The sequence below is a fragment of the Micropterus dolomieu genome, linkage group LG02, assembly GCF_021292245.1.
Source record: "Micropterus dolomieu isolate WLL.071019.BEF.003 ecotype Adirondacks linkage group LG02, ASM2129224v1, whole genome shotgun sequence".
Lineage (NCBI taxonomy): Eukaryota > Metazoa > Chordata > Actinopteri > Centrarchiformes > Centrarchidae > Micropterus > Micropterus dolomieu.
This window is the reverse complement of record NC_060151.1, coordinates 19,443,372-19,465,915: the sequence shown is the minus strand read 5'-3', so window position 1 is coordinate 19,465,915 and position 22,544 is coordinate 19,443,372. Positions and strand designations below refer to the sequence as shown.

Below are 22,544 nucleotides of genomic sequence, written 5' to 3'. Positions count from 1 at the left end.
CCCCCCCCCCCCCCCCCCCCCCCCCCCCGGCTGCCTGCCTTACTGTAAAAGGACAGTATTTATCCTTCGCCCAAATGGGCATATCTGGTAAAGTGGTGCACAGTTGCACGGTTTGTATACTATAGTAGACATGTATTTAGAGAAACACAAAGGGCCTATAATCTGATGCAGGAGTGAGGATAGCTCACTGTCAGCAGTGAAATTCACAAAGGAAAACACTTAAAGCGATCTGATTTGGTAACAACGTCCCAAAACGCCCCTCAACCTTAATATAAGGCCTAACCCTCCTCGGCTCCTTTCCCCTCCCCAAGCCTGTCCTTCTTTCCCCTGACACACAATAACTAATCCTGGCCTTGGTGTAGGTAGGAGACAGACTGGTAGGGACTCACTGAGCCATTAAAGACCCACTTTGCAGGATTGGCTCAACCCAAGAGACTAAGAGGCTCTGCTTTGCGGGGCAGGGGATGGAGGGACACACTTCCCACCCATATGGTGCAATCACTGAAATTATTCAACACCAGAAATGCCAAAAGGTCTTCATGGCTAGGCCTGCTAGATCTGGATATGGGCACGTTCCAGGTTTTCCAACACAGCAGTCAGTCGCTAAATCTCACTTTGGTGTGGTAAGTGTAAAAGCAACAGATGCATACAACTGAGTTATTCGAACTTCCTACCAAACACAACATGTTATACAAGTCCCCTGACAGCATGATGAGGACGCTATAGGTGCAGAAAAAGGATTAGGATAAGGGATATGATTTCTGTTGCCCTGATGAAGAGATGTGTGGTTCTTCCTCCTTCTCTAGAGGGAAGGATGAGTGATGGATCAGTAGCTCTTAGCCCCTCCCCTACCAATTGTCTGTCTAGCTTGCAATCAGAAATCTGGTAATCCGCTCCGTCTGTCTCTGTGAGCCCCTCACCACACATTTCATTAGACACAAGTAAAGTATCCATATAGATCCAGCTTATCTACTCAGCCACCCTTCAGCTGCACACACATTCTCTCGCACGCTACAGATGTAGCATCAGAAAGAAGAAAGAAAGTGGAGATCACTTTGAAAACTGTTGTAGCTCCCACCATCCCACTTGTGCAATCCCCCCTAAAACACACACACTCTCACACACTTTTATACTAATTTATGCAGGAGGTCTGTTTGGCACAATGAAGAGAAATCAACAGAGATGCTCTGGAGGGGCTCTGCTCTCTGTACTCAGGTGTTCCCCCAACAAGAGAGGAAGGAGGAAACGCATGCCATCTTCTGCTTTTGACTCAGCTGTAATTGGGATTAGCATTAGCATATGTCCCTCAGCCTCGGAGCTGAGCTGCGAGGCTTCCAGCCTGGGAGACTTCCTCTATCGCAGGCTGCATCTGTCTGCTAGAATTAGCCTGCCCCTGCCAGGGTATTGTTGTAAATGTGTCTCTCACCTGGCAGCTGTCTGCAGGCACAGGACCCATCTGTCACCTGGACCGTGGTTGAATTCACCTCCAAAAGCAGGGGCCATTATTCATTGGAGATGGGCTGATTGGCATGCTGTATGGCAGTTGGGCAGAACTCACTGGAAGCTGACTCTGCCCTTTGTGACCTTTGTTGGCCAGCACAGCTGCAGTTGGAATAATAGGGACTGAGTTGGATATTGATCTGGGCCATGTTGATCTTTATTTAGCCAATGAGAGAGAAGAGGAGGTATGGTTGCTGATTAAGTTTAACCTCACAAATTGTATTTGTGTATACTCAAAATCTAGAGCAGAAGTCAAGCATCTTCTGTGCACATGAGCACGTGTGTGTGCACAAATCTGTGCACACATGTGACATCTTGTTTTAGAGACCCTTGAACTTGCTTGTATATTAGTGGGAAAAAAACGATTATACATTAATAATCATACATTTTATTTATAGGCACCTTTTTGAACACTCAAGGTCACCTTACAAATCATAATAAAACAGTACAGCAATAATCGATAAAATTAACAACTATAATTACAGGGCATAAAATCAGGGTACAAAACAACTGGAAACAAAGATCGACTAAGAATGATCACGTGGCATATGCCAGTTTAAAAAGATGTGTTTTCAGGCGGGATTTAAAAATGGAAAGTGAGTCAATGTTGCGAATGTCTGGTGGAAGAGTTCCAGAGATGAGGGGCAGAGCGGCTGAAGGCTCTGAACCCCATGGTGGTCAGACAATAAGGAGTTACAGTGAGGTGAATAGAAGAAGAAAACGTAAGAGTACAGGTGGGTGTGTTAATATGAAGGAGGTCAGTAAGGGAGCGAGATTATGAATGGCCTTGAAGGTCAGGAGCAGAGTTTTGAAATCAATGCAGTATTTAACTGGAAGCCAATGAAGCTGCTGAAGGACAGGAGTAGTATGATTAATTGAAGGGGTTCTGGTGATGATACAGGCAGCAGAGTTCTGAACCAGTTGAAGTTTATGCATGGATTTGAGAGGAGACCAATGAGAAGTGAATTACAATAATCAATGCGGGATGTGACCAGTATGTGAACAAGAATGGCTGTACTAGTGGGTGAGAGAGATGGTCGGAGGTGATTAATGTTACGTAAATGGAAGTATGCAGACCGAGTGATATTATTAATGTCAACTTCACACCCAGACTCTTGACCTGAAGGGAGGGGAAACTGTGCAGTTGTCAATGGTAAGAGGAAAAACTGTCCGATTTAGTCAAAGTGGATTTGGTGCCAATGAGGAGAACCTTGATTTTGTCGCTGTTAAGTTTGAGGAAGTTGCAAGAGGACCAGGATTTGATTTCCGTTAGGCAATCAGAGAGGGAGGTGGGTGGGAGAGATGTGGTAGATTTGGTGGACAGGTAGAGCTGGGTGTCATCTGCATAGCAGTGAAAATGGATGTAAAAAATTTTTAAGATATGGCCAAGAGGAAGCAAATAAATGATGAACAAAAGAGACCCTAAGAGAACACCGGTAGTGACACGGGATAGCTCTGATTTGAAATGTTTGAGTTGGATGAACTGAGTGCAGCCAGAGAGATATGATTTAAACCAGTTCAAGGGTTTGTCAATGAAACCAATAGAGACTAATCTCTCAAGGAGGATGTTATGAGAGGTGGTGTCGAAGGCTGCACTCAGATCAAGGAGGATGAGAATAGTTAGTAGTCCAGAATCAGCTGCCATGAGAAGATCATTGGTGGTTTTTACCAGCGCTGTTTCTGTGCTATGGCAGGGACTGAAACCAGATTGGAATTGTTCATAGAGGTTATTGTCAGACATGTGTGCATGGACCTGATCTGCAACTGTTTTTCAAGAATTTTAGAAAGAAAAGGTAGGTTAGAAATAGGACAGAAGTTGTTGAAATTGTTGGGGTCAGCACCAGGTTTCTTAAGTATAGGAGTTATTGCAGCTGATTATAGAGACAAGGGAACAATACCAGAGGGGTGAGAGGAATGTATAATGGTAGTTATTTGGGAAGAGAGTGAGGGTAAGCAGGCTTTTACTAAGACGGTAGGAAGAGGGTCAAGCTGTCAAGTAGTTGATTTTGAATTTCTAATAATGTCCAATATTTCAGCAACTTGAAAATGAACGAGAAAGAGGTGTCGGGGGAACTGAAAAAGACAGACTGTGAGAGGTATTTGCTGGTGAATCTAGTACAGTATAGTAAGCAGATGAGTACAGATGAGGCGCGAGAGAGTCCGGTGGTCATAGTATGTTGTTGACCATGGAGAACAGGGTTCTGGTATTACCTTTGCCTGAAGTGATTATATCTGCATAATAGGTAGATTTGGCTGTAGAAACAGCGTCCTTGTAGTGGAGAATGTGGTTTTTGTACATTTCTTGGTACACAGCGAGTCCAGTTTTCTTGTAAAGGCATTCCAGACGACGATCTTTTACCTTGAATTGGCGTAGTTCTGATGTAAACCATGGGGCAGAATGGGTGAAGGAAACAGTCTGGGTTTTTAAAGGAGCAAGAGAATTTTTAAATCTTTTGTAGGCCATCGTTGTAATGAAAAAAACAGATCATCAGGGTTGGAAAAACAGTTTATAATGGGGAGACAGTCACTTTCAGTAGAGAGAGTGTTTAAATTAATGTCCTTAATATTTCTGAAATGAAATGATACGTGGCAGTTGCTATTAAAAGAAATTAACGTGATCAGAAATGGGGAGGACGGCCGCAGTGCAACCATGAGGAGTGACACCAGAACAGCACACAAAGTCCAAAACATGACCTTTGGAGTGGGAAAGTGAATATGTTGCTCCAATCCAAAACTGTCTAGGCAAGAAGTAAATGCCATTGTGTATGCATTAGAGGTATTGTCCATATGTATATTAAAATCCCCCAGCAGTATTACGTTAGGGGAGAGTGAGCAGATAAATGTGAGAAAAGCAGCAATTCATTTATAAACGATAATGATATCAGTATTGGGCTTGGGTGGACGATAGATAGTTGCCACTATAGTTGGAATAGAGCCGTTCAGTTGTAGGGCGATAGATTCAAATGAACCATGAGAAGGTACAGAAACGGGTGAGATTTTCTACTTCTCACGGTATATTATGGCGAGACCTCCCCCTCTACATCTGTCAACCCCGTGACTCAGGCAAACAAACCCAGGGGGAGTAGATTCATTCAGCTCTGAAAAGTCATTAGGTTGTTGCCATGTTTCAGTTAAACACAGAAAATTTAATTTACACTCAGAAGATCCTGGAGGAGAGGACCCTTGTCCGTTAGAGAGCGGGTATTGAACAGTCCAAAGCTGACGTTGTTGTAGTCATGTTGGATGTTGGCGTTAGCCGACTTGGCTAGGCTGGCTATGACACTGTGGTCCACTTTTTGTGTGGAATTCTTTGGGGGATGACAAGTAGAATACCAGATGGTACAGGTAAACTAGTCCAAACAACAACACCGGATAATCTAATCAAATGCCGATGTGGCCAGATCAGATGACTACTACTACTTTTCAAGAGTCAGTTAAAACAGCATGAGATCAGGCCAGAGTGCATCAGTTAAAAAAATCAAGGACAGATAAAATTAACTAAAAAAGGGGGTCGGAGAGTAGCGGCAGCTAACCGCGCCAGCGTTCACGCTCACTGAACAATATTATAAAAGCAACACTTTTGTTTTTTCTCCCATTCATCATGAGCTGAACTCAAAGATGTAAGACTTTCTCTATGTACACAAAAGGCCTATTTCTCTCAAATATTGTTCACAAATCTGTCAAAATCTGTGTTAGTGAACACTTCTCCTTTGCCGAGATAATCCATCCACCTCACAGGTGTGGCATATCAAGATGCTGATCAGACAGCATGGCTATTGCACAGGTTTGCCTTAGGCTGGCCACAATAAAAGGCCAATCAAAAATGTGCAGTTTCACTGTATTGGGTTGATATATATGGGTTGACATAGAGAAAGTCTTTGAGTTCAGCTCATGATCAATCGGGGGGGAAAAACAAGTGTTGCTTTTATAATTTTGTTCAATATAAGAGCAATCAGGTAACCCCATTAGATAATGAAAGCCATTTACATTGTTACATCAGTGGTCATCCATATGGTCACCGATCAAAAATAGGCCTGGAATGAAAATTGCCCCAAATTTGACCATTGAACACCAGACATAATTTTAAACACACACAAGCATGAAGAATAATTAACACTCTATAATGTGTAGGGCTGACCCCGAATAGTTGAAGATTCGATGCTTCGATGGGCAGGGCCTGATTCGACTGTCGAAACGAGGATCATGCCATTTTGGCGAAATGGGGCTGCTCAACGTCTGATTTTACATAGAACAACCAGTTTTCTCCCTTTACTGCCTATTATGGTATACATTTCAATATATAATGTTGTAAATAAAAAATGAGAAAAGGGGGGAAAAAAAGCTTTTAATAAATGTTGTGAATAAATACAGAATTGTAACCCTAATCCTCAAGGTAAGGACCATCAGTGCGCATGTGTAGGCGTAGGGGTGTGTGTGTGTGTAGTGGCAGAAGAGGAACTTGCTGTAGAGACGGAGCCTTAACTTCACTGTTGTTGTGCAGAGTTGTCTGCACCTCACGGGACGTTATGATCATTTATCACCGTTGATGAACCACAAAGAATATGTAAATCCTTAGTCGGGAACAGCCCTAATAATGTGTGGCAATGGATGTAGCGATAGAAAAACTGTCAAAAACATGGGGGGAGTGTTTCCAGTTGTTATCTGGAAAAACTGAGCTACATTAATTCACGCTTTGCTGAATTTAAAGTGTCCAGGAAATATACTTGATGCTGAAACAGCCCTTTAAATGTTAAACTTAATGCTCACAAACAATAGTGCTAATAAACAAACTTTCCTTCTCATTGTAACACTAAACCAGAAACAAAACAGAAACAGAAAACTCTTTTCATGCTTGTGTGACATCCCCATTAAGCAAAGATTATCTGTCAGGAAATAATTTCCCCTCTGCAATCAACATGCAGAATGCCAACAAGATGATGTTGAGTAATTACGTAGCGACATCAGTGTTGTCTTATTTTCTGATGGCGAGAAGCTGTGAGTCACTACTTGAAAAGCGTCTGAGGAAAAACAGAGCTAGAAGGAGGAGAGTGCAAGTGTGACTGCTCACAACTTTGCTTACACAAAGCGAAGCTGTGTAATGGATTGTCTTTTCCAAAACTGTAGAGACACACTGCACTGTAACTTTCAACTTAATCACCATCCTGCTTTCTCTTTGTTCTTGCTATTCTAGATGTGACATTTGCTGCCAAGGGCTACTTTGATGCTCTGGTCAGAATGGGTGAACTGGCCAGTGAGAGTCAAGGATCCAAAGATTTAGGTAAGCGACTGACATACACCTGATGATCTCTGTTTATTGCCATCTCTGTTTTTCTTTCTTGGTGTTGGCGTTGGTCACACTGGCCTTCAATCGTAGCATAAGTCCTTCATACACACACATCATCTAACATTAGCTTTCTGTGTCTAAATTGGCAGGGTAAGCTAAGTTGCATTCAGAGAGAAATGTGTGGGTTGATGCAAGGGGTGTCTTTTTTTTTTTTTTTTTAATTAGAATTTTTACTGAATCATTTCAGTCCTAAAGCAGTTTGTTGTTTAAGTGTGTCCAGGTGGAAATAACTTTTTTTAGAATTTGTGGGCCTCCATTTTGACAGAGCAGTATCATCAGAGATAGAAATAGGTAACAATTACGAATGCAGTACAGTCAGCACAGCGAGGTGGGAGATGAGCATCAATTATTTACAACAGTACAGACGATGGTAACATGTTTTCATCAGAGCTGACGATTGATTTTGGCATTTCCAGTGTAATATGTATTGATTCTATGTGGAAAAATGTATCATGATACCAGATGTCAGAAGTTATACACCTGATATGTGTATTTCATGTCAATTCGGGGGGGGTGTGTGTGGGGGGGGGGTGTTCTGGCTAAAAATACAGAGGTCAATTGGAGAGCCAACATTTGGTCCTCTCATAGTGAGTAGTTTCCTAGGTGATCAGTGTCTATGAGTGTGACTGTATTTGCTGTCACCAGCCCATGGGAAATCAGCTCCTATTTGAAGAGATTCCCTTTGCACTGATTGTGCTTTCGACTGTCTAATCTGTGTAGATGTAGCTGTTGATTTGATGGGCCCTTTGTTGCAGTGGAGCGGAGATCCAGGTTGGGTTTCATCCAGGCCATCCAACAGAGACTTACATGAAAGTGCTCTCAGGATGTTTTATTCAGTAAGCCTCTCTCTCTCGATCTCACAACCTGTGAGGTTTCCCATTGATTCCAAAGTTTACGGCAGTATCTCCATGTTGAACTGAGCCTCGCTTACAGTAGCGGGCTCTTCCAAGCCAGACATCCTCAACTGAAAAACGAAAAGAGAGCAACATATACGTGATGTGACTGACAACTGGGATAATCTATTCTTTTGGCTTTAACAGCAAGGAATTCTACATTTATAATAAAAGAAATCTATTTATCCATCCATCGGCCACTTTATTAGGTAAACCTTGCTAGTACCGGGTTGGACCCCCTTTTGCCTTCAAAACTGCCTTAATTCTTTGTGGAATACTTTCAACAAGGTGTTGGAAACATTCCTCAGAGACTTTGGTTCATATTGACATGATAGCATCACGCAGTTGCTGCAGATCCATGATCCGAATCTCCCGTTCCACCACATCCCAAAGGTGCTCTCTTGGATTGAGATCTGGTGACTGCGGAGGCCACTGGAGTACAGTGAACTCAGTCATATTCAAGAAACCAGTTTAAGATGATTTGAGCCTTGTGACATGATGCATTATCCTGTTGGATGTAGCCATCAGAATTAGTACTACGGGGCCCAAAGAGTGTCAAATTTCTCCCACACCATTACACCACCAGCAGCAGCCTGAACCGTTCATACAAGGCAGGATGATGTTGTTTTACGCCAAATTCTGACCCTACCATGTGAATGTCACAGCTGAAATCGTGACTCGTCAGACGAGGCAACATTTTTCCAATCTTCTATTCTCCAATTTTGTTGAGCCTGTGTGATTTGTAGCCTGTTCCTACCCAACAGGCTGTGGTCTGTTGTATGGTCTTCTGCTGCTGTAGCCCATCAGCTTCAAGGTTCGACATGTTGCGCATTGAGAGGATGTATTCTGCATACCTTGGTTGTAACGAGTGGTTATTTGAGTTACTGTTGCCTTTCTTTTGTCATCACAAACCAGTCTGCCCATTCTCCTTGGACCTCTGACATCAACAAGGCATTTCTGTCCACACAACTGCCGCTCACTGGATATTTCCTCTTATTTGGACCATTCTCTGTAAACCCTAGAGATGGTTGTGCATGAAAATCCCAGTAGATCAGCGGTTTCTGAAATACTCAGACCAGCCTGTCTGGAACCAACAACCATGCCACATTCAAAGTCACTTAAATCCCCTTTCTTCCCCATTCTGATGCTCCGTTTGAACTTCAGCAAGTTGTCTATGTGTATATATTTATTGTCAGACACTATCAAATGTGTTTACATCTACGTCTTTCTATCTGTTTTTGTCTGTGTTCATCAAGCTGCTCTGTGCAGTAATAGGTTGTAAACAAAAGGTTGAGATGTAGCGAAAGATATTAGCCCCTGTTGTTCATTGCCTGTGTCCAGTACTATGTACCAGCACGCCCCTGCATGCCACTGTGGCTCACATGGGAAGGATGAGATGGATATTTTCCAGCGACCTGCATCCCCCCCCCCCCCCCCCCCCCCCCCCCCCCCTTCTTAGATCTGTGCCCTAACCCTGACCTCCTGTCAAACCATGTGCAGGGGTGCGGCCCAAAGCTCAGAGTTTCCTGTTTGGCTGGTGGTGGAGCACAGAAATATCCACAGATTGAAGGAAAAGGGCGAACTGGTGGTTAGCCGTACAGACCACAGAACTTGGATATGAGAATATGCATATGAGATACTGCTTGAAGAAATCAATCTTCACTTCATTTCAGGAATAAGCTTTTAAATTTCCTATTTGTAATTAATCTTGTCCTAATCTTATTTGTTTTGAGAGATGTTGCCATGCCTAGTATGTTAACTGAATCTCTTTCTCTGTAGGGTAAACCCGATCATTTTATTCCCCACAACTTTGTGTCTCAATAGCTATTTGATGGAGATTTAAAAAATAACATCCTCAGGATGCTCAGAGACTCAATTGTGGTGATGTTGCTTGCTTGTCCCATTTTTTTTTGTTTGTTTTTTTTAACTCTACCCCAGCTCTGTTATGCTGTCCAGATTTGAATCCTATGGGCATCAGTGTAAACATCCAGGATTTTCCACACTTGTAATCAGTCACATCAGTCACATGATCAGTTGGCAACATGTTGATGGTATGTTCTTGAGGAGTTATTGACTTGACTGACTGATTATCCTAAAAAAGAATAAATATTTTTTTCTGTGGCCTGTCTTGCGCATGCCCACACTTCCTATGCGTGTATGAGTTAGAGCTCTTGTTGCACCTCTTTAAAGCCTGTTAATTTCATAGAGGCTCGCTAAGAGACGGGCTGCAAATGGTCCCACCTACACACCTAAGAGTCGGCAGCTGCTCTCCATCTCTTTCTTCTTCCTTCCTCTTTTTTTCCCCTGCTGTCTTTCTCTCTCACATGCGCATGCACACTCTCATGCAAGCATGCACGCACACACACACATTACCTATGTTGCTGTTTTTCATATCAACAAAACAACATGCATTAAAACCTTTGGAACACAGTATGTTCCCACGGGAATCTGCCCTTGTGTGTATGGCACTGTATGTGCATGTGTTTGTGCCTATTATACTTACATGGTTGTGTACATTTTCGATGCAAAATCAGTCATTGCTATGTGTTTATACAGTATGAGTGCTCTTTTAATCCACTTGTATATCTCCACCCAAAGAGACAGTCTCTCTCTCACTCCCCAGCCCCACTACTCCCACACACTCCCTCCCACATCTCCTCCTCTGGTTTGGCTAATCATCGCCTGTCACTTTGCCACCCACACACACACACACATGCATGCATGCACACACACACACGCTTACACACACACCTGCTCTCCCTTCCCTCTCTTTCCCTTCACTCCCTCTCTTTCTGCTATCCTCCTCCTCCTTTTACCCCTCTTTATGAAGAAGAAGTGAGCACTCATTACCTCAGTGACATTTGTGGCTTTTCAGCCCTTCTAGGGGAATACAGTAAACATAGTTTCTGTGGGGCTGGATGTATTTACGGCACTCTTAACGGACCAGCTCTGTTTTATATTCCTCTGAACTAAGAGGCTTGTTATTTACAACCATACCCAAAGCCAGTTAAGCAGTGTACAGGTTTGAACTCCTCCTGAAATTCCTAGTATTTTGATTTGTCATCATTTCTACCGAAAACAGCCAACATTGCCTTTTTTAACAAAAAATCTGATAGCTTGCATTTAAGTGTTTTATGGTTGTAAATGTGTGTGTGCATTGCACATTTTCTCATTTATGGTTTTGAATCCAAAATTTCTCCTGACATTACTTCTCAAATGGTTTAGTTTCATGATTATCTGTTTAGCCCGGCTCACTAGTTTCCTCACTTCCGCGCTGGTGAAGAGAAGAACAAGAGCTTAGTTCACTGACAGGGCAGCATGGCATGCAGTGGGTCAGATGGGTGGTGGATTTCAGGAACACCACCACCCACTGGAGTACGAGGCTAGACCTGTTGTGCTCAAATTTACCTCTGTCCCACAACTATAATGTCCTGACATGTCAGAATATATACATATATACAGGTTATTATAAAGAGATTGCTGTCAATGGACATGTTTTACAACTCGCTAGTATGGTCTGCCTGTGCTTGTAGTGTCCTCAGGTGAAGTCAAGTACAGAGCAGCTCTGTGCTTGACTGGGTGTGTTCTATTATGTCCTACATGGTGTTTCACTGTTGAAAGTTTTAAATATTAGCGTGAAAGTCAGACTACAAACTGAGTACTAGCCTAATTCTAGCGCATGTATAGAACACAGATATGTACAGTAGACTTTACATTTGCTATGGCTTTCCTCCATTCTGTCCTCTGGTTAACAATTAAAAGTAAATTCCCTCTCGGGCCATTCAGCTGATAAGTCTGTTTTCAAGAACATGGACAGGAATGTGAAGTGCTTACAGTTCAGCCTCCCCAGCCAGAGGCAATCAAATATCTTTCTCCCCTCTTATCAACGTCTGTAACTTTGCTAATTGCCTCTTTTTAATTATGTACATGTATGATTCAGCAAAAAGACATGTCTTTAGGGAAATTACATGCATTAGAGGGGGAAAAAAGGGGGGTCGTATAAAACTGTAGTCAACCAATTGATTGCTTCGGTTGCCCACCAAAAAATATCAAAACCTCATACCCCTCCCAGTAATTACCTGAGGGGTAAAAAAAAGGATCACATAGGGAAAATGAGGCTCTAAACTGATGTCGCATAATTTTCTTTTTTAGGTTAATGGATCTGGGACCATAAGCATTACATTTCTGCTGGTAAATGGATGCTGTCTAAAAGGCTAAATGACATGTTTGTTAAGAGCCAAGGTTAGAAGTGGCGGTTGAAGTGTTAACTCTGAAATTCCATATTTGAATGAGCGCCCACGAGTACACATATCGTATACATGCCTACCCCCCCCCTTCCTCTCTCTTCCCCTCTCTGTCTTTAGTCTGGCCTACCTCTCTCCTCCTCCAGCACCTGTCCCTGTTTAAATGAGAGCAGAGGAGCTCTTTTCTTAGCTCTGTGCCACCATCCCAGGGGTCCCTGCCTTCTCCTGCTCTATTTCTGAGACACGCACTGCATGATGGGAAGCCAGTGGCCCCCACACTCTCCATCTACACACATTCGCGTTGCCCTTCATTTGTTCGGCAGTGACATGTGATGAAGGTGAGCTTAGATGCAGTTGGGATGGACGTTTTCGAAACTGCAGACAACTCTCTTTTCTCTTTTGCTCTGTTTCCTCTGGACACACTCCAGTTTAACACTCATAAGAAGAACTGATCCATTTACATTCTGCACTAGTTAGGCTGGTATGGCGCAATGCTTAACATCGCCACATTCAGTGCCAAGCTAATGTGAAAGTTTGATCAAACCAGTATGTCCACATTTTGGGTGATTTGGTGTTGTGATGTGTGCAATTCTACATTTTGGGGGTGTGTGTGGGTTTTAAATGTTGTCTGTCATGATTATGCAGGAGCCCCTGAAGTATTTGGAAGTCATTTCTTCAGTGGAAAAGCGTGAGGTCTGATTATAGAATAGAAATGTCATGATTTTATAATGTCAGATCTGTGCTGTGTTTTGTGTATGTCCATTGCTTTCATAGGACCTGTGTATGTGGACCTTAACTTGTATGCCTACAATTGTTTCCCCTTACTAGTTCATATTCAGAGTTGTGCACTCTGTTTTTGGAGACACTTTTTTACCCAGGTTTCTTAGGGCTAACTGGCTGGATTAAATAAAACACAGCACACACAGAGACACACAGTCAAAGAGCCCCTCCTTTAAGTTGCCATACCTCAACAGGTAGCTGCATGACTCTGCTGTTTTTATAATTGTCTCTGCTACACAGCTTTGGAGAAAACGGCGCCATCATTAAGGCTTCACAGCGGTTTCTTTTCTGCTACATTGAAGGATCACATGTTATTACTTCATTCTCAAGGGAGTTTCTCCACCACTCCACTTTTTGCCTCCCTAGCTGTTGCTCTCTCTCGGCCTGCCTGATTTGCCCTAGAACACAATCCGTTTCTCTTTCATGTTAAGCGTTCTTCACTTTGAACTTCATACTTTGATTCCTAAAAGACTTTGTCGCAAAGAGCAGAGATTCCACTTGTCACAAACATACACACTGTCACAGTCATAGTAACTGTTCCTGCTCTTAATCCCGTTGTCTTTTTTGCTCATCTCACCATTATTTGACTTTCTTTCTCCCTCTTTTCTCCCACTCTGATTGATTTTACAAACTTGGGAGAAACAAAATGCTTGTAATTCATCAATTACGCTTTCACCGACAAGGAAAAGCAGATACGTTATCATTTGTGCTCCAAGTTTCTCTCATGGGAAACTCTTATTTTTTTTTTTTGTTTTTTTAATGACAGTTGTGCTTTCACAGCCTGTGCCGGTTTCTGTACCATTAAAATCTAGGTTCCATCAGGGGAGACATGTTTATATTTCATGAGAGATATCATACAAGACAGATTTGCGTTGCCATGAAGATCTTTTTATGGAGCAGTTACCCCTAGAGTTGCACAACCAGATTTCATGACCTCAGCATCATGATAAATAAACCAGCAACCACTGAGAGATGTTCTGGACCAATTAGCAACTCAACATGCAGAAGGTTAAGATATATCACCTATGCAGCAGACAACTGTTAGCTTATGCATAACAAGAGAGCAGGAATTTATGAATTGGAGAGCTGACACATTGTAAAATTTTTGTTCTGTGTTAGCTTTATGTTTGCTTTAGCTCAGTAGATGCCAATAGGAGTCCTGCTCCATTTACATTTTTTCCATCATTATTACTCAAAGCTAGAAGACAATACTTGGGTTTTCTGTTCCTACTTCAAGCTTATTGGGCAACTTCTACTACACAGTAGTATTTAATCTATACGGACTGAAAACTGCACTTTTATGTTTCAGCATTTTGCTGTTATAAAATGTGTTGTGCGGTTGAGGCTGCTTAACAGCAGCTTAAAAAGAGATTTTGGCTCCCTGATACCAGCTGGTTTGGATTTGCTACATAACCGTGTTATCCAATGCAAGATGATCAACAAACTACCTGAGACAGTCTTAGAGTAAGTGTCAAGATTACTTGCAACTGCACTGTGTCCCACTTCTCTTTGACGGTCTTACATTTCTCCCGTTAAGCCCTGATTATGGCCTAAATGAATGACACCATTGCTGGACAAACTTATATTAGGACAGTAGGTTGAACAGCTGTGAGGCTGAGCTTCCAGTTTTAGTAACATGTCATATATGTATCAGTCGTCTTCTCCCGTGAGAGACTCTGCGAACGAGCAAAGTGGGAAAAGGGTCATCCAGTTGACAAACTACAACGAGAGCGAGAGAGATGAACTGTAAACTTAAGCTGCCCTTGCTTCCATATTAACTGTCTTTAAATGTTGTGATATGGGGAGTGCACTCACACATGTGTACACAAACGCGCACACGGCCACCCAGACTCTCAGCTATTATCGCCGTCTCGCACATTATCCCACTGCCCCATTATAGTTGCCCACTTGTTGTTTCCCTTGTGACTTTGCATGCTAAGTAGGCAGATTAACATCACTGTACTGTTTAGTCACGCATGCGTACTGTACACAGACTCCCCAGGTGGGGACTCACTCCATTTTCCTCCCCAGGGAAGTGTACAGTAAATGCTGATGTAATGATAGCTGATAGCAAGGGTAGAGATCTTTGGACAGTGTTTTGTAACAACACTTTGCAGCCGCTGCCCCTCATCTTGCAACTTCTCCCATGGCAACGACCCTAGCATTATCCTGCTTCCATGACAACCCATAGTGAATCCAGCTTGACCTTCACCAATGATTCAGTGTCTCTCCATCCACCTCCATTCTCTTCCTCCCTCTGTCTCTCTTGTTCTCTCTCTTTCTCTCAGCATTGCTAACTTCCACTTTTTTTTCCTGCTCCATAGCCCACATTGTGGTGTTCTGTTTTTTGTTCTTCTTTCCTTTTCTTTTTCTTTACCTGTGTGGGTGTATCATCGCTTCTGTTACACAAGCAGTCAGTACAGCTACACAAGCTGATGTCATGCTTCTGGGGACAGTCTGTTCATATGCACTGGAGTCCTGTGTCTACGCTTCCTGCTCTGAATCAGTGGTTTAAGCTAGCAGGCATGTGGCTGCTTGTTGCTGAGCTGCAGGTGCAGATCAACCTGAGCTCACCTCCCCACAAAGGAACTATTGTTTTCTCTCAGCCAGGGACACAGGCGGGGTTGAAGCGAGCTGGGAAATATTGACACAATACTCACTACTTTTGAGCGTGTGTGTGTGTGTGTGTGTGTGTGTGTGTGTGTGGTTGTGTATCTGAGTCTACATTATGTGTGTTTGTGAGCTTGTCACCGTGGCTAGCGACCTGTCTGTCATGCCGCTCTTAGCTGCTATGCGGATATCCTCATCAAGCTGGCAGTTCTTAAGACTAAGTCTCACAGGTGGTGTCGTGACTGCCAGATATTTTTTGCATGAAACAATAATGTTACACAACGTGTTCAAATTTTCCACGTTATGGCTCTTCATTGATTCTTGATTGAATTCTCTGCGGTTAACTGCCCCTGAAGGTTGCAGTCTAATTTTCTGTTACTGTTGTTGTGTGATATGATATCAAAGTTGCCATGGTAACTATTTGCATCTCCAAAGTGTGAATACCCCCCCCCCACCCCCACCCTATGCTTTGGCATCATACATTGAGCAGTAATGAAACTGCCGATGATGAGATCTCTCATAGATTCATTCATTTTTTACCTTTCTGACTTCTTGTAGACACCCTGTCCTACTGCCGGTTCACTTGACGTGTGTGTGTGTGTGTGTGTGTGGAACATTGAGGGCTGCTCATTTGTTAATTGATCCAGCTAGTTGAAGCCGCCAACAGAATGCGAGGGTTTCTAAGCCTTGAAGGGCTGTGATCAGGGATGAGTATCTGTAAGCTGCTTAGCATGCCTGCTGGGAACTGACAGGATGCTTTGGCCTGCTTCTCAGCTCCTGTGAGGCACAAGATCAGCAAGCAGGTTGCGCCATGGACAAAAGGCCTCGCTGTCTCGGGTATACAGGAGTTGTAGGGGCAGTGATTGCACTGAATTTAGCAGGTCATAAAAAAAGAAAAAGTCCCCTTAACACTGTTTGAATCTGCACACACTTACTTGTTTCTGATGAACAGGTCAACAATTTGGTTGAAATAGAATTTTACTAGTTGGACATTATTTCTGCTGACATCTGCTTACAACTATTACTGCTTACATTATAGTGTTATAAACCATTTATTAAAAGTTTATATACTGCTTATAAATGCGACCGTAAAAAGGGGAACTTAAAATGTTAGTGACTTTAATACAAAAATCTCACTTTATTGATTAAACATTTTTCCAGCCCTGTTTTTCGATATCGATTATTAATAATAATTTATTTAGAATTTTATTTTTTGGAGCAATTAAGTCAACTCTGTCATGGTCACTTCAATGTCGTGTGTCTGTTGCAATTTGCATTGTACGTGCTGTCTGTTGAGACGGAGACCACTCCAAAGCCCTTTGGTGGAGACTAAAGTTTAGCGCAAGTTCTGATTTCACGTACGAAGCACTTTGAGATGTACTCTGACAGGTTTGCCTTCAAAAGAGAACACACCATGGGGGTGTGGATTGAGATGAAGAAAGCCTGATATAAGTGTTGCACTGAAGTGTGCAGCTCCTACTCAGCCACAAATGTCCAGAACCTACTTTTCTATACACAGTAAGCTAAATCTAACGTCTTTTCACTAAAATTAATATAGTTATTTGAATTCAATGGAAGTATGTTTTCTGAATAGTTGAATACAATACAAGTAAATGACCCATATGTAATATCTCAGACAGAGCTAAAGCCAAGGGGCTTTGGACATTCTGAGTCCTTCTCATTTTTTTGTACATGCAGATCTCACACTGTCTTTCCACCAGGTGTTTGTTTATGTGTCCTTCGCTCAATGTAGCTCTTTGTGTTCCTTCTCTTGACAATGCACTGCATATTCAGAAGAGGCAGCCTGTAGGTATATGACAATGACATACTAGCTGCATGACCCTCCTTATCTCTTCCCTTTTGGTTATTTTCCTTTTCTACTCCTTTTTGTGTGGAGACTTTAACCTTTCTTTGTTTGTTTTGTTTGTTCTAGAAATCACATTGCCTGACATTAAGATTAATCAAAGAAAGAAAGGCAATATGTTTTGATCTCCACGAGACATCAGTACTTACACGCTTGAAGAACCAGAATTTAATTTTAAACATTTTGTCTCCCCCATTTCTCGTACATCACTTTTGTTTTCTGTTATCTTATACCAAAAAATGTATTTCCATCATGTTCTTCATTGTCCCAGTTACAAGTCACTTGTCCCATATGTTTGTGTGTCTTGTATTACTGCATGAGCTTTGCACGCTGGGGTCTCTCTTGTTTCTCTCTCTTGCTTTTCATATTTCTTCCTTTCCTCTCTAGTTTCCTGCTTTTCCTCTTCTCTGTTTTTCTGCACTAGGAATGCTTGTGCTGTTGAGTGTTGTTCATGTGTTTTCTCCCTGTCTCCCTCCTTCTCTGTGCAGGGGATGTGCTGTTCCAGATGGCTGAGGTCCACAGACAGATCCAAGTGCAGCTAGAGGAGATGGTTGGTATTCTAAGCTCAAAGGGTTTTTGGCTGTGTGGTTCAACGCTGCAGCAGTCCCTGTAAAACTCTATGTAAAAGGTTAGACACAGCAGCAATTTATTGCAGCATAAAACAGTTTAGTTTGGCGGCGTGGCTCTTCTCTGTGATGCTCCACAACAAATTTGTCCAGCCGTGTCACAGATTTGTCCTTTAGATCTCGAGCCCCTGCAAGCAGTATATGGAATACATGATAATTAAATGAACATGAACTCATATTGAATGAACGGACATGCTGAGCTCATATAAACCCAAGCTGCTAACACAGGGGGTGGCTGGAGAAATCTAGTAAGTTAATTGAACAGTGTGGCATTCAGGGTAAAATGCTTGTGTGACGAGTTATCCACAGTCATTATCAAAGTTATTAGTGTCGGCGCATCGGTGCTCATCATGTGGATGCCCTTGAGCTAGAGCTCCCTGAGTTCACTGAGGCACCAGCTGCCCTCAAAGGAGAGGTTCATATTTTTTTATATTTATCTACCCACATGCTCATACTCACTGTTCATTTGTACAGTATGTAATCCTTCCTCGTCTCCATACTGATCCTTCAATGTCCACCCAGCCAGCACGAGTCCGATCTAAGAAATCTGGAACAAAACTGATAAAATCCTCACTCTGCAAAAACGCTTTCAGCCACTTTGAGCTGAATTAGCTGATAGAAAGGATTATTTCCCCCCAAATCCAATCTTTTTAGTATAAGTGTGTGAGATGGATATATACATCGACAGATAGATATATAAAATTTGCTTCTGTTCATTTAACGATATAATTTAAATGTAGAATAAATAGTTACCTGTTGCCACGTACATTAACCCTAAGCACATACATTTTAACACTGTTACACATTAAAGCCTGGGAAAACCTTCTCAGAAAGTCAGCAGAGCTTGAAAATGTTTGTAGCCCGCTCTTCAGGCAGGTCAGTTTAGTTTATCTGGTGACTAAATATTGTGTCAGATAGCACTGAATCAATCAGAGAATCTTCACGGGACTTAGTTGCTAAAACTTTTATTAGAGTAACTTTGACCTCTGTATCCACACGCAGCGTCTGTCATTGGTTTTGTCATTGAAATAACTATCATAAGCATTTCATTCAACCGTTTTTGTGCTTTCTCCGCAGTTGAAATCCTTCCACAACGAGCTGCTCTCTGAGCTGGAGAAGAAGGTGGAGCTGGATGCTCGTTATCTGACTGTGAGTATCTGACTGGCTCGCACTCCCAAAGCCTGAGGACAGCCTCAATCCAATAAGTGCACTCCATATTTTAGCTCATATCAGTCCTTTATATTATGTAACGTCAAATCTGCTAAGGCCTAATTTGACTGAAGTAACCTGTTCACCTGTGTCTGTTAACATCTGAATCAACGTCTGTCTTCTACTCACACGTCAAGGGTAGACTGATTATAATAAACCCCTCCTGGAGTTTATGTGTGTAAGCACTGTCGAGCTGGTCTACATGTGATATCTTTAGAATGAGTGGGTTGCAGCCTGAGTATAGAGCAGCACTGCTGAGCGTTGTTTTGGGGGATGGGATAATGTTGCCATTATTGTATTATATTGTATTGTTGGAAGGGCCACGCTACGAGCTGCTTTGGCGTGTCGGCACTCACTCACTCACTCTCTTAATGTAATGTTGCTCTTAAAATTAAAAGGGGAACAAAAGTTGTTTGAGTCCTTTTAGGCTCCTGGCCTCTTGACTTAACGGGGAGATTTATCAGTAAAATCAGATGTCATGTTGAGTTCAAATAAAAACCTTGAATGTTAATGATTTTATCTTTGACTCCATACACATGTCAAATTAGTGTTTGTTGTCTAAACTGATATGGAAAAACATATGGAAATGTGGCGTGCTTCTTACGTTAGTTCAGATGCATCAAAAAACTTCAAACATTTCTGTCTTGGCACATCCCTCAGGTTTTAACATCAATTACTTTTAATGAATTTCCCACAGTGATAATAGCAATCATTTCGCTTCAGACTTTGTGAATTAATCATCTGAAATTTCCACTCTGTTCAAAAAGGCTCAATGGAAGACTTGCTGTTTTCCAAGACTGAAGTCAGTGTTCTGCTCCCAGTGGTGCATCCCCTCTGTTCTCCCTCTGTCTCAATCTCTAAATTCTCTTGTCTCACATAATGGCTTACCCAGGGTTATTACAACACTCTTCAGTCATTACACAGAGGTCACAATTTGGGTCGTAAATCTTAATATGCAAAAACAGCCTATAGATTTCCAATGAAGAGGAACCTCTCCGGCAGATAAGCTGTAAGAGGCCAAGGGCCATCCACTGTCCCCTGTGTTTCTGATCAGATTTAATCACACTAATTGTCTGTCTGCAGTAGTGGCCAGGGATAAAGAGTTGTGGGTACGGGCTTTGGCAACAAAAGCCAACAGGCTTTTGCTTTGTTAATTAGGAGGAACATTCCAGTTCTGAGGCGGATGCTTGGAATATTATCTTGTTTACCCAATTTGACTTGGCAAACTAAAAGCAAACTTTTCACAGTAACCAATTGTGTCTTCCCTAACCACTAGTACACCATATGATATATGTGCTGCAGACTGTCCCTTGGGGAATCTTGGTTTCTGCGAGTTAAATTGTAGATATGAATAGCCATATTGGGTGTACCGCTTTACCTCAAAGACTAGGAAACCTAACGAGCCAATTAATAGTTCAGAGATGAATTTGGAAGATGAATCAATAGTAGCTAAAGTTCAAATGTAAAATTCTAGCAGTTTTTTTTAGTTTATTGTTGTGAGGACGCTAGTTGTTTAGTTGTTTCCAGTTCAGCTCAGACCTACAGATCTAATACCACCCGGCTCTGCTATGAAATCCAGACACTGCATGTGTCATACTGCTCGTCCTCCAGTGACAACAGCAGCTTCTTTTCAGCCAATCAATACCTTAAGGACACCTACATCCTCAGCGTCTACTGTATGCAAATGTGGGTGGTGAACCCTCATGAATGAGCTCTCCTCTGCCTATTTTGCATCGTACAGAAACCACATGAGCTTTGTCACACCAGACACCAGTTACTATAGCAACAGAGCTGGTACAGCCCGGAAGCAAAGTTGTTGTTCTCAATAAATCAAAAAATAATTAAACAAGAAAATTAAATACATTATCTAAATAAAGTGGCTGTAAAAGGACCAGGCCACTTGCTTTGCGTGTTCAACAAATCAAACATTTGGTTTTTACTTGGCCTGCTGCCACTGATTTCTGTTATTTCCATTATGCTAAGAAAATCAACTTAATATGCTTGAGATGGGTAATCAATTACAGTGCATGTTTTTAAGAGACACAATCACAAGAGGCGTTGTTTGCGAAATAGAATCTGGAAGACGAATAATGAACAAACATTGTAAATAATCATGTTAATTTGCTTGTTTCTTTAATTAAAAGATTGATTTCAAAGCCTTCTTAAGCACACCAACAAGGAGTTTCCAAAACAATCCCTGCATGCATCTGCAGTGGCACACAGAAATTATGTAACTAACAAAAAATTAAGGTGAAATGTTCTGATGGATTACATATCTAAAGCAAGTTTCAAGGCCCTGCAGGGTGATTTTCGTACTGTAGTGAAATTAGTTGAATCCAGTGGCTGTGGATGGTATTAATGGTATTCATTTCACCCAGGCTTTTTAATTTGTGTTTCTAAATTTTTGTGTTTGTTTGTGCTTTGCCTGTTGCCCCACATAGGCTGCCCTGAAGAAATACCAGGTGGAACACAAGAGCAAAGGGGAGAGTCTGGAGAAGTGCCAGGCTGAACTGAAGAAGCTGCGCAGGAAGAGCCAGGGCAGCAAGAACCCCTCTAAGTACGGAGAGAAGGAGATGCAGGTGAGCCTATTGATTTTGTTTTTAACAAAGCCTGATTTTCTCGGAATTAAAAAACAGAATGAAAATTGAAGAGATCCCATATAACAATCAAATATGGACTGGGCCATTCAGAATTGCATGTCTTCCATTGTGACAAGCTACTGTAAAACAAGAAAATAGACAAAACACGCAGAAATGACAAAAACAAAATTTAGATAATTAAAATATAAACACACTCAAGCCGGTTCGTAGCACTGCTGCACTTCATTTGAGCAGAGTTTGCATGTGGGTGACTGTTGGATTGGAGATTTGTGAGTCTTGGTGCAAAATAATGACTTTATTCTTCATAAAGTAAAGACGATACACAAAACTGCAAGGATGGGGGTGGAGGCAGTGGCGACAAGGTGCCCTGAGTGGGAAGGCAAATAGTGGAGGTTTGATTATGAAGTCTGCGCCCTTGCCAATCTTTCGTACATCCACACACATACAGCAGTTACGGAGACACGCATGGAAATGATAAGTCAGCTACACTGATTGATGGACTGGAAGAGTACGTATTTACTTCAGCCAGTGTGTTTCGGTTCACAGCTTTGATCGGGGTTTAAACAGAATGAATAAAATTTATATATTCACCACAAAATAGCTGACTCGATTATCCAAAGAGGAGTAGATAGATGGCAAATTTCTTAGGGTGGTGTACCTCAAACACAGAATTTTCAAAATAAAAGCTTATATCAGAATATTATTAATAAAGATTTTTACATTTTGCCATTTTTATAGTTATTTGTTATTCATTTTCCTACTCTGTATATAAGACAAAAGACATTTTGCGTGGTGTTGTTTATTATACCGTATCATGCTCTGAGTTTCAGTTTCTGTGGCGCATTTCAAATTTCTGTGTTTTTAGTCAGAAATC

The 22,544-nt window shown here is 41.9% G+C and overlaps 1 protein-coding gene across 7 annotated transcripts in view; it reads left to right on the top strand.

Moving 5' to 3' along the window:
• The window catches only part of baiap2a (BAR/IMD domain containing adaptor protein 2a), a 53,736-nt gene that overhangs the window by 15,012 nt on the left and 16,180 nt on the right, over positions 1-22,544 (top strand). For all 7 annotated transcript variants that reach the window (XM_046035198.1, XM_046035162.1, XM_046035192.1 and 4 more), the window contains exons 3-6: positions 6,692-6,778; positions 17,724-17,785; positions 18,939-19,010; positions 21,512-21,649. In XM_046035198.1, the coding sequence (XP_045891154.1) occupies positions 6,692-6,778; positions 17,724-17,785; positions 18,939-19,010; positions 21,512-21,649 (359 nt within the window). The remainder of the gene's footprint in view (positions 1-6,691; positions 6,779-17,723; positions 17,786-18,938; positions 19,011-21,511; positions 21,650-22,544) is intronic.